General features: G+C 47.1%; 1 protein-coding gene across 2 annotated transcripts in view; it reads right to left on the reverse strand.

Annotated features, from left to right (window-relative positions):
• FREM1 (FRAS1 related extracellular matrix 1) overlaps nucleotides 1–16,793 on the reverse strand; it is a 103,772-nt gene that overhangs the window by 6,973 nt on the left and 80,006 nt on the right. For both annotated transcript variants that reach the window (XM_074953412.1, XM_074953413.1), the window contains 5 exons: nucleotides 14,682–14,920; nucleotides 13,021–13,068; nucleotides 12,553–12,732; nucleotides 11,825–11,953; nucleotides 7,234–7,349 (listed from right to left, as the gene is read on the reverse strand). In XM_074953412.1, coding sequence (XP_074809513.1) covers nucleotides 7,234–7,349; nucleotides 11,825–11,953; nucleotides 12,553–12,732; nucleotides 13,021–13,068; nucleotides 14,682–14,920 — 712 coding nt within the window. The remainder of the gene's footprint in view (nucleotides 1–7,233; nucleotides 7,350–11,824; nucleotides 11,954–12,552; nucleotides 12,733–13,020; nucleotides 13,069–14,681; nucleotides 14,921–16,793) is intronic.

The raw sequence follows: 16,793 nt of genomic DNA on the forward strand, positions 1-16,793 counted from the left end.
AACCCCAAATCTGAATGTCTTCAGGTTCATTACTCCCTAATGGTCAGTCCTGTCAGAATGAAGATATGGACAATCCTACTCACTGTAAAAGTATTAATGTACCATATTGTGCCTTAGGATCTGTATTTATGGCTCCTAAGTGGAATCCAAATGTGGCTGAGACTGCTGCTATTAATTTGTTTACACTGTCTCCAGTTACAAATGGGAGGTATCTGGTGCAAGGATGTTTTCAGAAAGGGTCATTAATTCAGCAACTAACTCCCCATCCTGAGGTGTGGTTGACATACAATTTTTGTACCAGTATAAACACTACATTTTTTAGTGGTGTGATTTTTTTATCATTAGAGTTATACCAGTACAACTGCTAGTGTGGATAGTGGCACAATTTTGCCAATCTAACTGCATCCATATTAACCACATCAGTATAGTTAAACCAGTACAACTTGTGTGTTTAGACAAGGCCTGAGTGTGTTGCTCTTCCAGGGACTCTGCAAGGCGTATTTATCTAGCCAAGTTTGCGTTTTCAACCTTTTTTCATTTGGGGACCCATAAAATTTTTTGAATGGAGGTGCAGACCCCTTTGGAAATCTTAGACATAGTGTGTGGACCCCCAGGGTTCTGCAGACCACAGGTTGAAAACCACTGGGGTAGAAGATACAAGGTACATATTTTTTCTTTAAAGGGAATTAACCTTAGTTGGAGTCTGACTGCCATTGAGCCAGCAACATTGTAGCTTAACTTTGTTTTAAAAATTGTATATCCACCAACACTGTTTCTTATAAAATTGGAAAAAAAGTAAATAATGCACAGAGTAGTTTTCCCAGATGGAAACCTGGTAGTGAAATGATGTTTTACAGTGTTCTGAAACTGGCTGTTTCATCTGTAAATTCATTACCGATCTAACATCACCAGTAAAATAATGAGGAGCTAGGCATGCATTACTTTGGGAATGAAACGGCTGATCTGTTCCAGGAACAGAAATAAGAGAACAGAAAACTAAAACCATTTATTAACTCATCTTCCAATCAGCACTTCAAAATGAATTAAACATCTTCTGAGACTGGGATCTGCACATCTGTAAGCCATTTGCAGTAGAGGGGGGAGGAGCTCTCATTTAACATGAAAAAGCCTCCTCAAACTGAAGTATCCAGCTTTAATTAAATTATCATGGCTCATGAGAGATTTGTTTGCTTGTTAGTTAGCTGATATACTTTGACTCTTCCTTGTGGTGTTCCATACCATCATTTAACCTCATTCAATTTTCATATTACACACAACTTTCCAGCAGGAAAGGAGTCTCTGCAGCTACTGACACACACAAGGTGGACTTCCCAGAGAAAAGAGGTCTGACTAATGTAATTTAGGGAGGGTTCCCTCCCAGCTAGTTGAATGTGAAAGGGATTTCAGAGAGAAGATAATCAGGATCTGCTGGCCTGACAGCTTTGTTCGGGATGTTGTCTGGAGGAGGACAGGAAAAGGATCATTATATGGCTCATATTACCCACCAGGCAAAACAAAGTCATAATGAATGCAAGAGCATGTTGTTGCCAATATAAATAGAACCAGGGGAAAACTGCCTCAAACAGCAGAGAGATCAGGAGAGGGAGCAAAGCTCTTTCTGGCCTTCCCAGCATGGCAGCAGTAGGGTTGGGCAGGTTCTCCCGCACCCCTCCCCTTCACTTGCAGGTAGGGAGGAAGTACACTGCATTGCCAACCTCACGCTTTCAAAAGATCACCAACCAGATCCATTGAAATAATGAAATTAACAAAAATGAGGTTTCTTTTATTTGCCTCTGGTTTCTGAACCTTTTAGGGCATAGGTGTTGACTTTTCGTTTTGCCGGTGGGTGCCCCATCCCAGCTCAGCCCCTTTCCCCAAGGCCCCGCCCTCACTCTGCCCCACTCCACCTCTTCCTGCCCCCACTCTGTCCCCTCCCCTTAGGTCCTCTCCCTGAGCATCTCCTGCCCACTGCTCACTCCTTTCTGCCCCCTCCTGCCTTGAAGGCAAGGTGTGTGTGTTTGGGGGGGCTCAGCCTCCCCCCAAATGGCAATTTTCAGCATATTTATACACTTCTTTCATATTCTGTTATTGAATATGTGTCTATCATTGGCATCTTAACAATGTAACCCTTATTAAAATAGTAATGAAATATATCATTACATTATCATGAATTACAGTATATTAAAATCATTACACTCAGCTACAAGCTGTCTTCACTAACATCCCAGTTTAAAGACAGTATGTTCGCTCTGGGCTTCACACCTGCTTAGGGCCTGTTTGGGAGCTGAGGCCACTGATGGCTGTGGGAAGAAGGTGGATGGGAGGGACAAGCAGTGGGGAGTCTTTCCCCTCTTTCTTCCTCTTTCTCGTCTCCCTTCCTTTCACTCTCCCTGTCCCTTTCCCTTTCTCTTGTTTCTTCTCTAAGTCCTTGCTCCCATTCCTGATGTTTCCCCTTTCTTGCTCCCCACCCATGTACCTTTTCCCATCTCTCTCTGCCTCCTCCTGGTGGCTCTGTCTAGTGCCTGCTCCCACCCACACACTCGAAGTGGCAGAGGGGGTTCCCCCTCCTTGGGTGGGAAGGTGCCTATGGTTAAGGCACAGGCGTCGGGCTCAGGTGTTCTGGGTTTGATTCTCTGCTCTGCAACAGACTCCCTGCTTAGCCTTGGGAAAGTCACTTCACCTGTGTGTGCCCTAGATCCCACCTGCCAAATGGGGCCAATACTGACCCTGCCTCCTAGGCTAAATCCATTCATGGCTGTGTGATGATGGGGGAAATGGAGATACCAATGTGGGTAGATTTGGGCTGAATTTCTCCACAGCCAGAGAGTGAGAGCCAGCTCCACAGGGGGGACGGGAGAGAGAGGGGCTCAGGCCAGCTCCGCACAGAGTGGGGTCGGGGCTTCAGCCCTGCAGCTTCTGCCACTAGGGCAGCTGGGGCTCCCAAGCCGGGGACTTCAGCCCCACATGTTCTGCCAGGGTCCAGAGCTTCTCCTCCCATCCCCCATGTATCCTCCCCCCCCCCCCCCAGTGTAGCTCCTGCCAGGGTCCTGGGCTTCTCCTCCCCCTTCCCCCCCAGCGTGATTCCTGCCGGTGTCCGGGGCTTCTCCTCCCTCCCCTCTCCCACAGCACGGTGCTGGGGCTTCTCTCCCCCACCCCCAGCATGGCTCCTGCCGGGGGCCGGGGCTTCTCCTCCCTTCCCCTCCACCCAGTGTGGTTCCTGCTCGGGCTTCTCCTCCCTCCCCCCCAGCGTGGCTCCTGCCGGGGTCCGGAGCTTCTCCTCCCCCTAATCCACCACTGCACCCACCCCCAGCCTAGCTGGGCTCCTTGGGGTCACCTGATGCCTGCTGTGGCTGGAGTGGAGCCTGGCTGGCAGGGAGCAACCATACACTGGACACCATGGCCATCAGCCCAAGAGCTGTGGGATGGCCTTAGGTGAGCAGGGCTGGCTGTGCTCCTGCTGATAGTCCAGCACTCCTGCCCACACCTAGCCCTGGGGCTTTTTTTTTTTATGAGACTCACTCAGCCCCTGCCAGAGCAGGGAGGTGGGAAACAGCTGATCTGAACCTGCCTGCCAAACAGCTGATCGCAGCTGCATGCAGGCTACCCATAGGAAACAGCTCATCTGCCAAGGCACCCGCAAAACAGTTGATCCCTGGCTGCCAACAGCTGGTCATCCCAGTGGGTGCTGAGCACCCCCTATTTTTTTTCCGTGGGTGCTCCAGCTCCGGAGCACCCAGGGAGTCGGCGCCTATGCTTTAGGGTGCACTTGGGTTGCACTTTTCCAGCTTTTCTCTACAGCCGGGGGGGGGGGAGGGAAGGGGGTCTAACAACTTGCTTTTTAAAAATGGAAGCTGAGACTCTGACATAATCACTTGGGTCCAGGAGCTGGAACTTTAAGACCACCACCATGAGATTCATGATAAAAATCGCCAGAGTTGGCCAGACTAGGTGACATTTGAGCAAGGATAGGTTAATTGGTCTGGATGATATAAGAACTAAGACCTAACCTTTGCCAATTATCCGGAGCAGACTCAAACTGTCATGAAGGACTGGAATCAATTAAGAACTACTTTATTCTCCATGCTCCCCCTGCTGCCCTCATTGCTCAAAACACGTTTCAATCCAGTCCCCATTAACCTCTTTTTCACCTCTGGCTCCTCTCTGTTGCAAACTTTATTTTACAGAATAGTTGCAGGGCCCAGATAAGTATGTGCTAGGCCCAATCCGCTTTCAATTTTTATGCAGTCTACCACTCTCCACAATTTGTTACTCTCCAGCAGGGCTGCCAGAGTGGTCTGGAGCATTGCTCTGGCACCTGAAATCTAGGATGGAGCTTTGCATTGGCACTTGAGAAAGCTATGCTCTGGCAGCTCTGCCTAGGCATTTTCAAAGCCTCAGGGTAGATCTGCATTGCAACGGGGAGGTGTGATTTGCAGCGGAGGTAAACTGACTTATGCTAGCTCAGCTTGAGCTAGCATGCTAAAATAGCTGCGTGGATGTTGCGGCATGGGTGGTGCCTCGGGCTAGCCAGCCACGTTCAGACCCAGGAGGTCAGATGGGCTTTGACTCGGGGGGCTAGCCCAAACCGCTGCCCATGCTGCAACATCCACACTGCTAAATTCAAGTGAGGGCCATAGACCTTCCCCTTCCCACTCCTTCACCCCCACAAAACCTCAGAATTGGGAAGCAACCTCAGAGGCCATTGCCCACATCAAGGGATATAGGCTCATAGGACTTTAAGGTCAGAAAGGACCATCATGATCATCTAGTCTGACTTCCTGTACATTGCAGGCCACAGAATCTTACCCACCCACTCCTGTAATAGACCCTTTAACCTCTGGCTGAGTTACTGAAGTCCTCAAATCATGATTTAAAGACTTAAAGTTACAGAGAATCCACCATTTATACTAGTTTAAACCTGTAAGTGTCCCATATTCCATACTGCAGAGATACCCCCTCCCCACACTGGGTACCTGTCAATCTGACTCAGGGGAAAATTTCTTCCCAACCCCCAATATGCCAATCAGTTAGAGCAGGAGTCGGCAACCTTTGAGAAGTGGTGTGCCAAGTCTTCATTAATTTAAGGTTTTGCATGTCAGTAATAAATTTCACATTTACAGGGGCTGGCCAACGGAACCCCAGACTGGCAGCAGGCTGAGCGGGGCCAGCGGCCAGGACCCCGGCTGGCAGGGGCTGGCGGACGGAACCCCAGACCGGCAGCGCGGGTGGCAGACGGAACCCCAGACCGGCAGCGGGATGAGTGGGGCCAGGACCCCCGCTGGCAGCAGAGTGCCACTAAAAATCAGCTCGCGTGCTGCCTTTGGCACGTGTGCCGCAGGTTACCGCCCCCTGAGTTAGACCCTAAGCATGAAGGAGGTAGCTCCAGTAATATGAATGAAGCAGGATGGGAGCAGAGGATAGAAGAGAGGGAGTAAAGGAAGGGGACATGGAGCTGGAGAAGCAGATGGGAATGGGGTGGGTCATTCCCTAAGAAGAGTTATTCTGGAACCCTCTGGCTGCTGCTGCTGCTTCTGCCATTACGGCCCCAGTGCAGCAGTCCCAGGAGCAGCAATACTTGCACAGCCCCAGAGCCAAGTGTGGGGGAAGGAGCAGAAGGAGATGGGGACAGAGACATGTTCTGGCCCCTGTTCCGCTCAGCCGCAGAGTCTGTCAGGGGCTCCAGCAGTTCTGTCCCCATACCCCTCCTGCTGTGCTGGCTCTTGTGCTGGGAGGTCTCTATGCCTGCAGCCTGCTCCCTGCCTTTCCCCAGGTCAGGGACTGTGGGACAGGGGTCCCAACACCAGGGCTCTACCCTCACCTGGGACACAACCAACCCCTAACCTGGCTCCTCCCCAGCCACCTCTCCTGGGGTGAGCCTGGTCCTAACCATCCCTCACTCCAGTCATTCCCTATACCTCCCCTCTCTGGTCAGCCAGTTGTAGCCCTCTGCCCCGCCCCATCCCATGTCAGTTCTGAGTCCCTGGCCCCTCTCCTGTCCTGTATTTTCACCTCGTCACAGTTGACTCCACAATTCTGCCACCATTATCCATGCCCCAAAGCTTCTTATCCAAGCTTGAATCAGCACTCAGAGGGCTGCTATGGACAGAAAAGGATCCTGGAGAACCCTAACTAGGGCTCTTGGAGAATGACCCAACACCTGTCTACTTCCCTAACTCCCTGGCCCCTTCCTTTACTCCCTCTTCTCCTCTCCTGTTTCAGTCAACCTCTGGTTTTTTTTACTCACAAAATTGTGAGTCCAGTTAATGTTTTTAGATGTTTAACTGAGTTAAGGCCCCCTTAAAGTAAGGTTGAAAAATGTGGTCTCACCCTGTCTAATTAGGCGTGCTGTGGTGCTTATAGGATAGAAAGATGCAGACACAGTAGGTGAAGGGAATAGAAAGGAAGGAAGAAATGCACCCACCATGCATATGCTTTGCTAGGCTCCAGCACTATAAAGTTGATCAGAACCTCACTGCTCTCCCAGATTCCATTCTATGGTAGAGAATGAACAAACTCGCCTCCCCAGAATTATGCTGAGTCTGTGCTATAAGCATTGCCAACCCCAAGCTTTCAAAAATCGTGAGTCAGCCCCCCACGCTCAAAAAAAGGGAAAAAAATCACAAAATTGTTTAGAAATTTCATGCCTGTTAAGCCATTTAATATTGGGTTCTCTTTATTTGCCTTCTAGTCTTGAAGACTGTATAGGCTCAAACTTTTCTCAGCAAGATGGAAGGTTAGAAATTTTGTGTTTAAATGCAAGCCAAAATTCCCATGTCTTCACATGACTCCAAGAACGAGTGCTTAGAGCAAAAAAACCAACACCAAATATTGTGAGACACACAAATAAAATTGTAACAGCTGGCAACACTGTAAGCAGGAAAGTGGGGGGGGGGTCACAAGCTGGAGAGTGAAGTGTGTGAGAAATTGAGTCTTCACTTCCCTCAACTTCCCATTCAGTGATGCTGTGGAGGAAAGTGTCACCACTGCAAACAAGGCATTGCAGGAATGGAAATCCTGAAGAAGGGGTGGGAGGTAAGCATCCAACACAAACATTTTGAGATTAACCTTTCTTGGGCTTTTATTTTTATATTAGTTCTTGGACTGGGCCAGAACCCTCAGCTGTGCAGCATCAATGGAATGGGGGTTAACAGAATCAACTGAGCGTAGGAAGCGGCTCAGTGCAGGAGCAACACCCAACTACCAAACAAAATGATGAATCTGAAAAAGACTTACTGCTCCCGGCAAGCCCGAGCAGCTGTATTCCAAGTGACTTTCTGGTCTGTGATCAGGAAATAGCAGCTGCTGCCATGATGGCTCCATCCAGATGGGCATTTTTTCATGCTAACATCCTGAAATAAAAAGATTGCTCATGCTCAGAGTGACTTGTTAATAGCATCAGCCTTCTAAAGCGCCGCTTTAACATGCTTTGTCAGGATCAAAACAAACACAAACATTTGTTTATATTAATAAAACTGAAGGAGTTTTTTAAATTCAACATCAGTAACTTCAAAAGATAGACTGGGTGCAATATTCATCTAGTGGAGTAGGCATGCACAAGATCAAAGCAGTTACACTATATTCAGGGTTTAAATTCTCACAGAGTGTTTCCCAGAGCTCCCCATGCCTCCCGCATTCAGGGTTCCGGGATGCACCAGGGCTTGGAGCTTCAGCCCCGTGGGGTGTGCTGGGACATGGGGCTCCTCAGTGCACCAGGGTTCAGGGCTTTAGCCCTGTGGGGTGTGCCAGGGCTCGGGATGTCTGCAGTGCATCAGGGCTGACCTCCTGCACAACAGGCCATAGCATCTCACCCAGTAATTCCTGTATGAAGCCCAAAAACTTGTGGTTGATCTTGCATGTATATTTTAGACAGACATTCAGTGTTGATTTAAAGACTTCAGGTGACTAAGAATCCACCACAGCCCTTAGTAAACTGTTCCAGGGATTAATTACCCTCACTGTCATAAACGTACAGCTAAGGGTAGCCTAGAATTCCTCCTTACCTGTAAGGGGTTAAGAAGCTCAAATAACCTGGTTGGAACCTGACCAAAAGGACCAATGGGGAAAGAAGATACTTTCAAATCTGGGGGGGAGGGAGGCTTTGTTTGTGCTCTGTGTTGTGTGTTCTCTGGGGAAGCAGAGAAGCATCAGGTCAGAAAACTCCTTCTCCTAAAATCATCCTAAAATGAGTCTCAATATTGCAAAAAGAGTAAGTAAATAAGGCAAGGGCGCATTAGATTATCTTTTGTTTTTAGCTTGTGAATGTTCCCTATTCTTACAGGGAGGTTTATCCCTGTTTTTTGTAACTTTAAAGTTTTGCCTAGACGGGAATCCTCTGTGTTTTGAATCTGATTACCCTGTAAAGTTATCTTCCATCCTGATTTTACAGAGGTGCTTCTTTTATTTTTTTTCTTTATAATAAAGTTCTGTTTTTTAAGAATCTGGTTTACCTATTTGGTTGTTATATTATTCTCCAGCCTCCCCAGGAAAGGTGAAGGGGCTTGGGGGGATATTTTAGGGAACAGAAACTCCAAGTGGTCCTTTTCCTGAATCTTTGTCTAACTCACTTGGTGGTGGCAGCATTACCCATCCAAGGACAAGGAAGGATTTGTGCCTTGGGGAAGTTTTTAGCCTAAGCTGGTAGAAATAAGCATAGGGGGTCTTTCATGCGGGTCCCCACACTTGTACCCTAGAGTTCAGAGTGGGGAGAGAACCTTGACACTCACTAATAAAATTTAGACCTTATTCCCAGTTTGAGATAGTCTAACTTCAGCTTCCAGCCACTGGACTTTATGTCTCTGTCTGCTAAATTAAAGAGCCCTCTGATATTGATTCCCTGTATGGTCTTTACAGCCCATGAGCAAGTCAGCTCCCAACCTTCCCTTCAATATGCTAAATATATTGAGCCCCTTAAGTCTCGCACTGTAAGGCATACTTTCCATGCCTCCAATAATTCTTGTTGCTTTTCTCTGATAGTATGTATTAGAGCAGCAGCCAGGAGCTCCACTGTGCTAGGCACTGTACGTTATGGGTCTGCCTACACTGCAATTGAACACCAGCAGCTGACCCATGCCAGCTGACTCAGGCCCACAGGACTATACAGTCCTTCCCACAGGGGATTTTAGTTTTTTTTTAATAGAGGTTTTGTGTTTAGTTGATACATTCAGGCTACATTTTGGATGAGTCCCATAGCTGAAGGGTCTCAGAGCTCAGGCTCCAGCCTGAGCCCAAACATCTACTCTGCAATTAAATATCCCCATAGCCCAAGCCCTGTGAGCCTGAATCAGCTGGCACAGGCCAGATGAAGGGGTTTAATTGCAGTGTAGACATACCCAAAGAGATTAAGAATCACTCCTTGTCCGAAAGAGTTTACAATCTAATTCAGACTGTGTGACCGAGTCAAGATAGAATTAGTTGCCATTTCACACAGTGAAGAGTGACCATTGGGGCCATCGAGTTTCCTCTGTGTTTTAGGTCCTGATTCTTTGGTGCATCTGAGAAGTGCTCAGTGTACACATCAAAGGAGATGTGTACAAAGATGGCGTTAAGGGTTTGTGTAGATGAACAGTTAGTACGTAGCAGACCCTACAGCCAGGGAGTCCCTAGGGTCCGGTGAATTGGGGCTACTGCTCTGGGCCCCGTGTTTTGGAAGGCCGCGCCTTGGGCTGGCATGATTGGCCAGCGCACATGGGCAGGGTGTGAACTGCTGGCTGCGGGAGGCTAGCCCCCAGCCCTGCCCCTTCCGCCCGAGGGAGTGCATGCCCCCAAAAGGGAGAGCATGCGGTGGTGCCACTGCAGCCTCCCCAACCCCAGAGCGCCGGGAGGGAGAGCATGCAGCGGCACTGCTGTAACCTCCCCAGTCCCGGGAAGGCAGGCGGCATGGCTCCAGCCCCCTCGAGCCCAGCCCAGCCAAAGTGGGGCCCTGGGGGCAGAGCGTAGGCGGGGCCATGCTTGGCCGTTTCGGGAAGCACCACCTCCCCACCTCTGTCCAGTGCGGTTGGTTCCAGAAGGGTATGTCTACGCTGGCAAGTTTCTGTGCCACAAGTGATACCACTTTTATTAAAATGCTGGAATTAAACTGCTGTTGCGTGTTCACACTGCGCTCCTTGTGATGCTGGAGCGCATCCATATTAGCAGCTCTTGCAACGGCGAAGAGAGCAGTGCATTGTGGTCGCTATCCCACTGTGGGACTGGCTGCAGGGTGCTTTGGGAAGGGTTTGCAATGCCTCATGGGGCAGGCACAGCATCACATGATGCAGGTTTCCCAATTCCATTGTTCCATGGGCATCCTTCTACACGGTCAGCTGCTTTTCAACTGAAGCGGGGCGGGGAGTTGTGTGACAGGGAGTGTGTGTGTATGAAGTGGGGGAGCAACAGTGTTTTTTGGGGGACGAGAGTGTGTCAACATGCTGTCTTGTAAGTTCAGACAGCGGCAGGAAGCAACCAGTCCTGAGGCAGGGGGAGGGGGAAACCCTGACATCAACCCCCACCTCCCTCCCTGGGCACGCTCTCACACACACACACACACACACACACACCTCTGTGTTCAACAACCCAAGCATTTCACATTAATGGTTTGCTTGGTGTCCCAGAGCAGATCAGCACAGCATGCAACGGCTGTCAGAAACGGTGCTTTGAAAGGGGAGGGGCACATGTCTCCAGGGCAGCAGAGTTCAAAACAATGAGCAGAGCGCATTGTAGGACAGCTCCGGAGGCCAATTACAGCACAGAAAGCAATCAAGTGTCTACACTGGCATTACTGTGCTGGAGCCTCTGCGCAAATAGCCTTATGAGTCTCGTCGAGGTGGTTTTTTTGCAGCACTGCAACTGAGGAGTTTCTGCGCACAAAGTGGCTTGGCAACGTGTATATGTCTGCAGTTTGAGCACAAAAAGCTGCTTTACTGTGCAGAAGCTTGCCAGTGTAGACAAGCCCTTAATGTCCGTGTGGACCTTGCTACTATGCACTAGGAGTTTTGTAGTGCACATTGGCCTACTCTGCTTTGAAATGGAAGTAGGTCAAAGCACACTACAGAACTCTTAGGATGTGGTAGCAGGGTCCATGCAGCCAGTTAGTGCACAGCTCCCTAGTGCACTTTAGTTTTACATTCCAGCTTGCTGCATGCTAACTGTTCATCTACACAAGCCCTAAGCCATCTTGATGCTTCACTGAACCCAGGGCATCAGAACGCCAGACTGGTCTGCAATATAATTTAGAGCAACCTGGCTACTGTATGCTGGCTGCCAATGTCAGCTGGAGATCAGCTGGGGGCATGGAGCCCTAGCCACCCTGAATCCACTAGTAGGCAGGAAGAGGGTGGTATGAGAATCCACTACTGCAGTGATACACCACTCAGAGATCCTCCTATGTAGTGGAAGCCCTGGTAGCCCGGTGTAGGACTGCTTTGCACCACCACAGCAGAGCAAAGCAGCCCTAACATACCAGTGAATCAGGCCCCTACTCTTCATCATTTCATACCAACATGTCTAAAAGTGTGTCTGTTGGGGTTGCATACATCTGACAGGCACACATTCCTGAGGCTTAATGATGAAGCAACACTGATGAGACTGCACCTGAAGATGTTTAAGACCATCATGTCAAGAAACAGTATTTTGACAAGTTTTTATTAAGCCTTCTTGAAGTGCTTTTACTTAAAAATGTTTTATAAAGAAGTGTTCCCTTTTACTCATCCAAAGTGTAACCTGAATGTATCAATCAAAACACAAAATCTCTATTACAATGAACTAAAATCCCTTGTGGAAAGGACTATACAATTCAACATTGGGGAAGCTTTAAATTAAATGTACACAAAGGGCAGACAATAGTTACCTTGCTTTCTGAAGTCCATAACTTCCACGAAATTCCATCACACTGAAATAAGTTTTGGGTGCCTTCTTCAAAATGCAAGAGCCCGTCTAAATCAGGCGTGCAGCTCTTTGGAAAGGAGAGGACCAGGTCCTGAAAAAGGGAATAACATTTACACATTGAAGCAAAATGGTTTTATGGAACAGAATAAATGGTCAGTTTTTACTTCAAAAGATTGTGACATGCATAGGCGCTGACTTACTCAGATCCTGGGGGGTGCTCGACACCTGCTCTCCCCCAGGCCCTGCTCCAACTCCACCCCTTCCTCCAAGCCCCCAAGCCCGCCTCTTCCTGCCCCTGCTCTTCTCCCTCCCGCAGAGCACCTCCTGCACGCTGCTGAACAGCTGATCCATGGCGGGCAGGAGGCACCAGGAGGGAGGGGGAGGAGCTGATCGGCGGGGCTGCTGGTGGGCAGGAGGCGCTGATCCGCAGGACTGCTACTTTTTTTCCTCGTGGGTGCTCCAGCCCCAGAGCACCCATGGAGTCGGTGCCTATGGTGACATGCTAATGCTAAATGGGTTGAGCTGTTAATTTATCCATGTATTGGCTAAATTAGTCTAAACTAAGAACTAGAAGAGTAAATTTTGGAGGTGGGGTTGGACTGGAGATCTCAGAGGTGTTAAATCCTCTCAGATAACAGCTTGAGTTAAAACAGATGGTGAAAACTCATATGAAACAAAAGGTCTTCATACCTGGTGGCTAGAGTGTGATTCAGACATCAGCTCTGCCTTATCAGCTTGTGGGACTTCTGTCTTCCTGGAGGATATCACATTTATCTTTGTCTGCCCTTGGTTAATTATTGACTTGTTAGCCTTGTTTGAATTAGCTGATGAGGTGTCATCCTCTACTCTGAGAGACACCAATCCATGATACTTGATTTTAAAAGTAACACCAAAAAAAAAAAAAAAAAGGAAAAAGGAAGAGGATTACCATTCATAAGCAACTTCAAAATTCTCCTCACAAAAATGGAAAGGAATTTTGAAACACAAATTATTGTCAATCAAGGGGAAGAGACCCCCCCCCCAAAGAAAAAGATGAAGAGAATGAGACAGTGCAGTCAGTATTAACTACATCAAATTATTAAAGTTGTAGTACATGCAGCTAAGGTAAGACACAATAAGGAAAGAATCATAGAAGAAGCCACATCATAATATTCTTACTTTAAAAGCCACATGGGTTCCATTTCTTAACACAGATGAAGGATGAACCTGAAAAGGCCAGACAGTGAAATGAGTTTGGCATATCTACACAATATAGAAACAGGTAGCTATCTGAAGCTTTTCATGAAAGTCTCATTGGGGTTGCTGGTTAGATAATCTAGGTTAGCAAACACTACAGATTTTATTCTTGGTTTTAATTTTTTCCCCCTACAATGGAGGCGGATGATATCTGAAAGTGGGCAATTAAAAATGTCCTACATTACAGGGACTATAATAGCATAGTATCAGAGGGGTAGCTGTGTTAGTCTGGATCTGTAAAAGCGGCAAAGAGTCCTGTGGCACTTTATAGACTAACAGACATCTTGGAGCAACTGATGAAGTGGGTATTCACCCACGAAAGCTTATGCTCCAATACATCTGTTAGTCTATAAGGTGCCACAGGACTCTTTGCCACTATAATAGCATAGTTATGGCACTGTAGCGATGCCAGCATAACCCCATAGCGTAGACAGCCTATAGCAATGGAAAAGGTTTTTCTGTCACTGTAGAACTCCATCTCCCTGAGAAACATTAGCTAGGTGAACGGAAACATTCTTCCATCCACCAAGCTGTGTCTTCACTGGGAGCTACATTGTCACAGCTACGGCGCTTAGGGGTGTGGATTTTTCACACCCCCGAGTGCCATAGCTGTATCGACCTGAATTTTATGTGTAGACCAGGCCTGACACACAAAGGTGTGCTCATAGTCTCTTTACATAACAGTTAAAGATCACAGTCATGTCCCAATCAAATCAGTGTACATGAAATCATAGAATCATAGAATCATAGAATATCAGGGTTGGAAGGGACCCCAGAAGGTCATCTAGTCCAACCCCCTGCTCGAAGCAGGACCAATTCCCAGTTAAATCATCCCAGCCAGGGCTTTGTCAAGCCTGACCTTAAAAACCTCTAAGGAAGGAGATTCTACCACCTCCCTAGGTAACGCATTCCAGTGTTTCACCACCCTCTTAGTGAAAAAGTTTTTCCTAATATCCAATCTAAACCTCCCCCATTGCAACTTGAGACCATTACTCCTCGTTCTGTCATCTGCTACCATTGAGAACAGTCTAGAGCCATCCTCTTTGGAACCCCCTTTCAGGTAGTTGAAAGCAGCTATCAAATCCCCCCTCATTCTTCTCTTCTGCAGACTAAACAATCCCAGCTCCCTCAGCCTCTCCTCATAAGTCATGTGCTCTAGACCCCTAATCATCTGCCTAATGAGGTGTCTCCACTGTTTTTTTCCAAGTTAGGTAAATTTTATTTCCTTGTTTATTTTTTAGTATCTTCAGGATCAGATGATTAGCTCCTGTAAATTGACCTCGTTCCATTAATTTCAATAGAGCTCTGCTGATTTACCCCAGCTGAGAAGCCGCCCCATCCGAATCTGCATTATTTTGGTTTGTTGTTTGATACACATTTCCTTCCTCAACTCCATCTGTCTTTCTCATATAGACAGCTCCTCAGTGTCAAGGCTTTCAGAAGATACAGTATATTCTTAAAAAGCTCTTAAGTCTGATCCACTGAATGCACAGATATTTCCTAGTTACAGTAAATTCAGGTAAAATCACGGTTTTAAAAAATATATATTATCATCCCATCACCATAAAATAGATCTGCCTTACTATTTTGCCATTTCTGACAGCTCTAAGCCTCATCCTTGACAGATTCACCAAGTTGAATTCCTGTAACACATCTCCTCTATCCACCATCATCACTCTGGAAGAGGACAGCGGGATTTCTTCCAAGTGAACAGTGCCAGGATTGGAGGGCGATGAGGACCCTGAGGAAACTGGAAGCAATGCACCTGTCCCCCATAAGTTGGGCTTGTTTTGGCCAGAGGAACGGAAAGAGCTGCATTGACCTGAAAGCATACAAGATGGCAGATGGTCAGTTCATTTTACATGAGCAGATAGCTGGTCACATTGACTAGGGCACTGAAACAGCTTGTCATTAAAAGTTGGATGACTTTTCATCTAATGTTGCCGATTTGCTATTTATTCACTAGTCCTCATTTCTCCTATTTATTTACCTAGAGGAAAAGAGCATTTGTGTATAGTATTGTCTGTGAGTCATAAAAGTATAAATACTTTAGTACAAGTAAATAAAATCAATTCCCTGAAAATCAAATGCACTAAGAGGTACCTGTTGAAGGTACACACTTGGTCCATAGATTTTCAGGTATAATGAACATTTTTGGTAATATTTATGCCCCAATGATTTTCTCTCATCCCAAAAAAAATTTTGCTGCCCTGTAAATGAGCACACATATTCTGTAGCACTCTCTTCTGACCCTCGCCTGGTTCTGCAGCAGCTGGCCTCAGTTTCCCTTCACCCAGATAACCAATAAGATAACCAATAAGTCCAACAAGGCCATCACACACACCAATGCCCCTACCATACACTCAAACACAGTCTCTTTTGTCCCAGTCTCACATCAGATACAAACCCTCCTTTACTGAAGGTCTGTCTATTTTGAAGCTCCAAATAAGTCTCTCAGATCTTCCACTGGGCACCACCACTCCTTTCTGAGGCCTATCTATTCCCTTTCATAGTCCCTCTCCTCTTCAACTTCCCCAGATAACACAGCTCATCAGCCCGCCCTGGCTGCTCCTTATTATCTTTCCCTTTGGAGTCCTCTGAGTTACTGAGCTCCTCTTCTTGGACCTGTGCTCCCTGGATCCTCAGGTGACACCTTCAGAAGGCTTCCCCAACTGCTTCCCTCAGGAGTCTTATTAAGAGCTCAGCACCACCTCAAACAGCTCCCCAGTTACTCTTCTCTGTCTCCAGCTGCAATCCCCCCCTGTTTGACTATTTCTCACACAAAGCTCTCTCCCTCTCCTGTCCATTCTTCTCTGCCTTATAAAGCCCAGGTATCTTTCCCTATCAATGTATCAGCAGCAGCCAGTTGGTCCCAGGTACCTTCCTTATCAGTCATTTGGGTAGCAAGCAATCAGTCATAGGTGCCTTCTTTTTCACACTTTGACATGGTCCTATTTTCCTCTCAAACCAGTTTTACACTGATGAATCTCTGACTTCAGTTGAATAATTTGGATTTACATCAGTGTTACCAATAGGGTGACCAGATAGCAAGTGTGAAAAATTGGACACATATTTTTGTGGGCGGGGGAAGGGGAGGGTATAATTGCCTATATAAGACAAAGCCCCTAATATTGGGATGTCTGGTCATCCCAGTTACTAGACAGAAAATCAGACCATGAACCTTTAAAAATGACCTTTGCAAAACTAACCCAAATTCATTTTCACATTTGTATGGGTAATGCTGTTCTGCTACGCCAGGGGTTCTCAAACTGGGGGTCGGGACCCCTCAGGGGGTCGAGAGGTTATTACATGGGGGGTTGCAAGCTATCAGCCTCTACCCCAAACCTGGCTTTGCCTCCAGCATTAATAATGGTGTTAAATATATAAAAAAGTGTTTTTAATTTATGGGGGGGGGTCGCACTCAGAGGCTTGCTATGTGAAAGGGGTCACCAGTATAAAAGTTTGAGAAGCACTGTGCTAGGCAGTTAGAGAGAAGAATATTCTTTAATCTTCAAAGAATTTAGCTGTCTAGGTAAGTATTGGTATTTTCCTCATCTGTTTCCACATTAAAACACTCCATCACTGAAAAATGCTACAGTATTGTAGAACAATTGCTCAAACCAGTAGGATACTACAGAATTTATTTTAAGGGCTGGGTTCTGTTGTTAGATTTTTTTTCTGACATCTTTCCCAAA

This window comes from Natator depressus, chromosome 5, assembly GCF_965152275.1.
Source record: "Natator depressus isolate rNatDep1 chromosome 5, rNatDep2.hap1, whole genome shotgun sequence".
NCBI classification, from domain to species: domain Eukaryota; kingdom Metazoa; phylum Chordata; order Testudines; family Cheloniidae; genus Natator; species Natator depressus.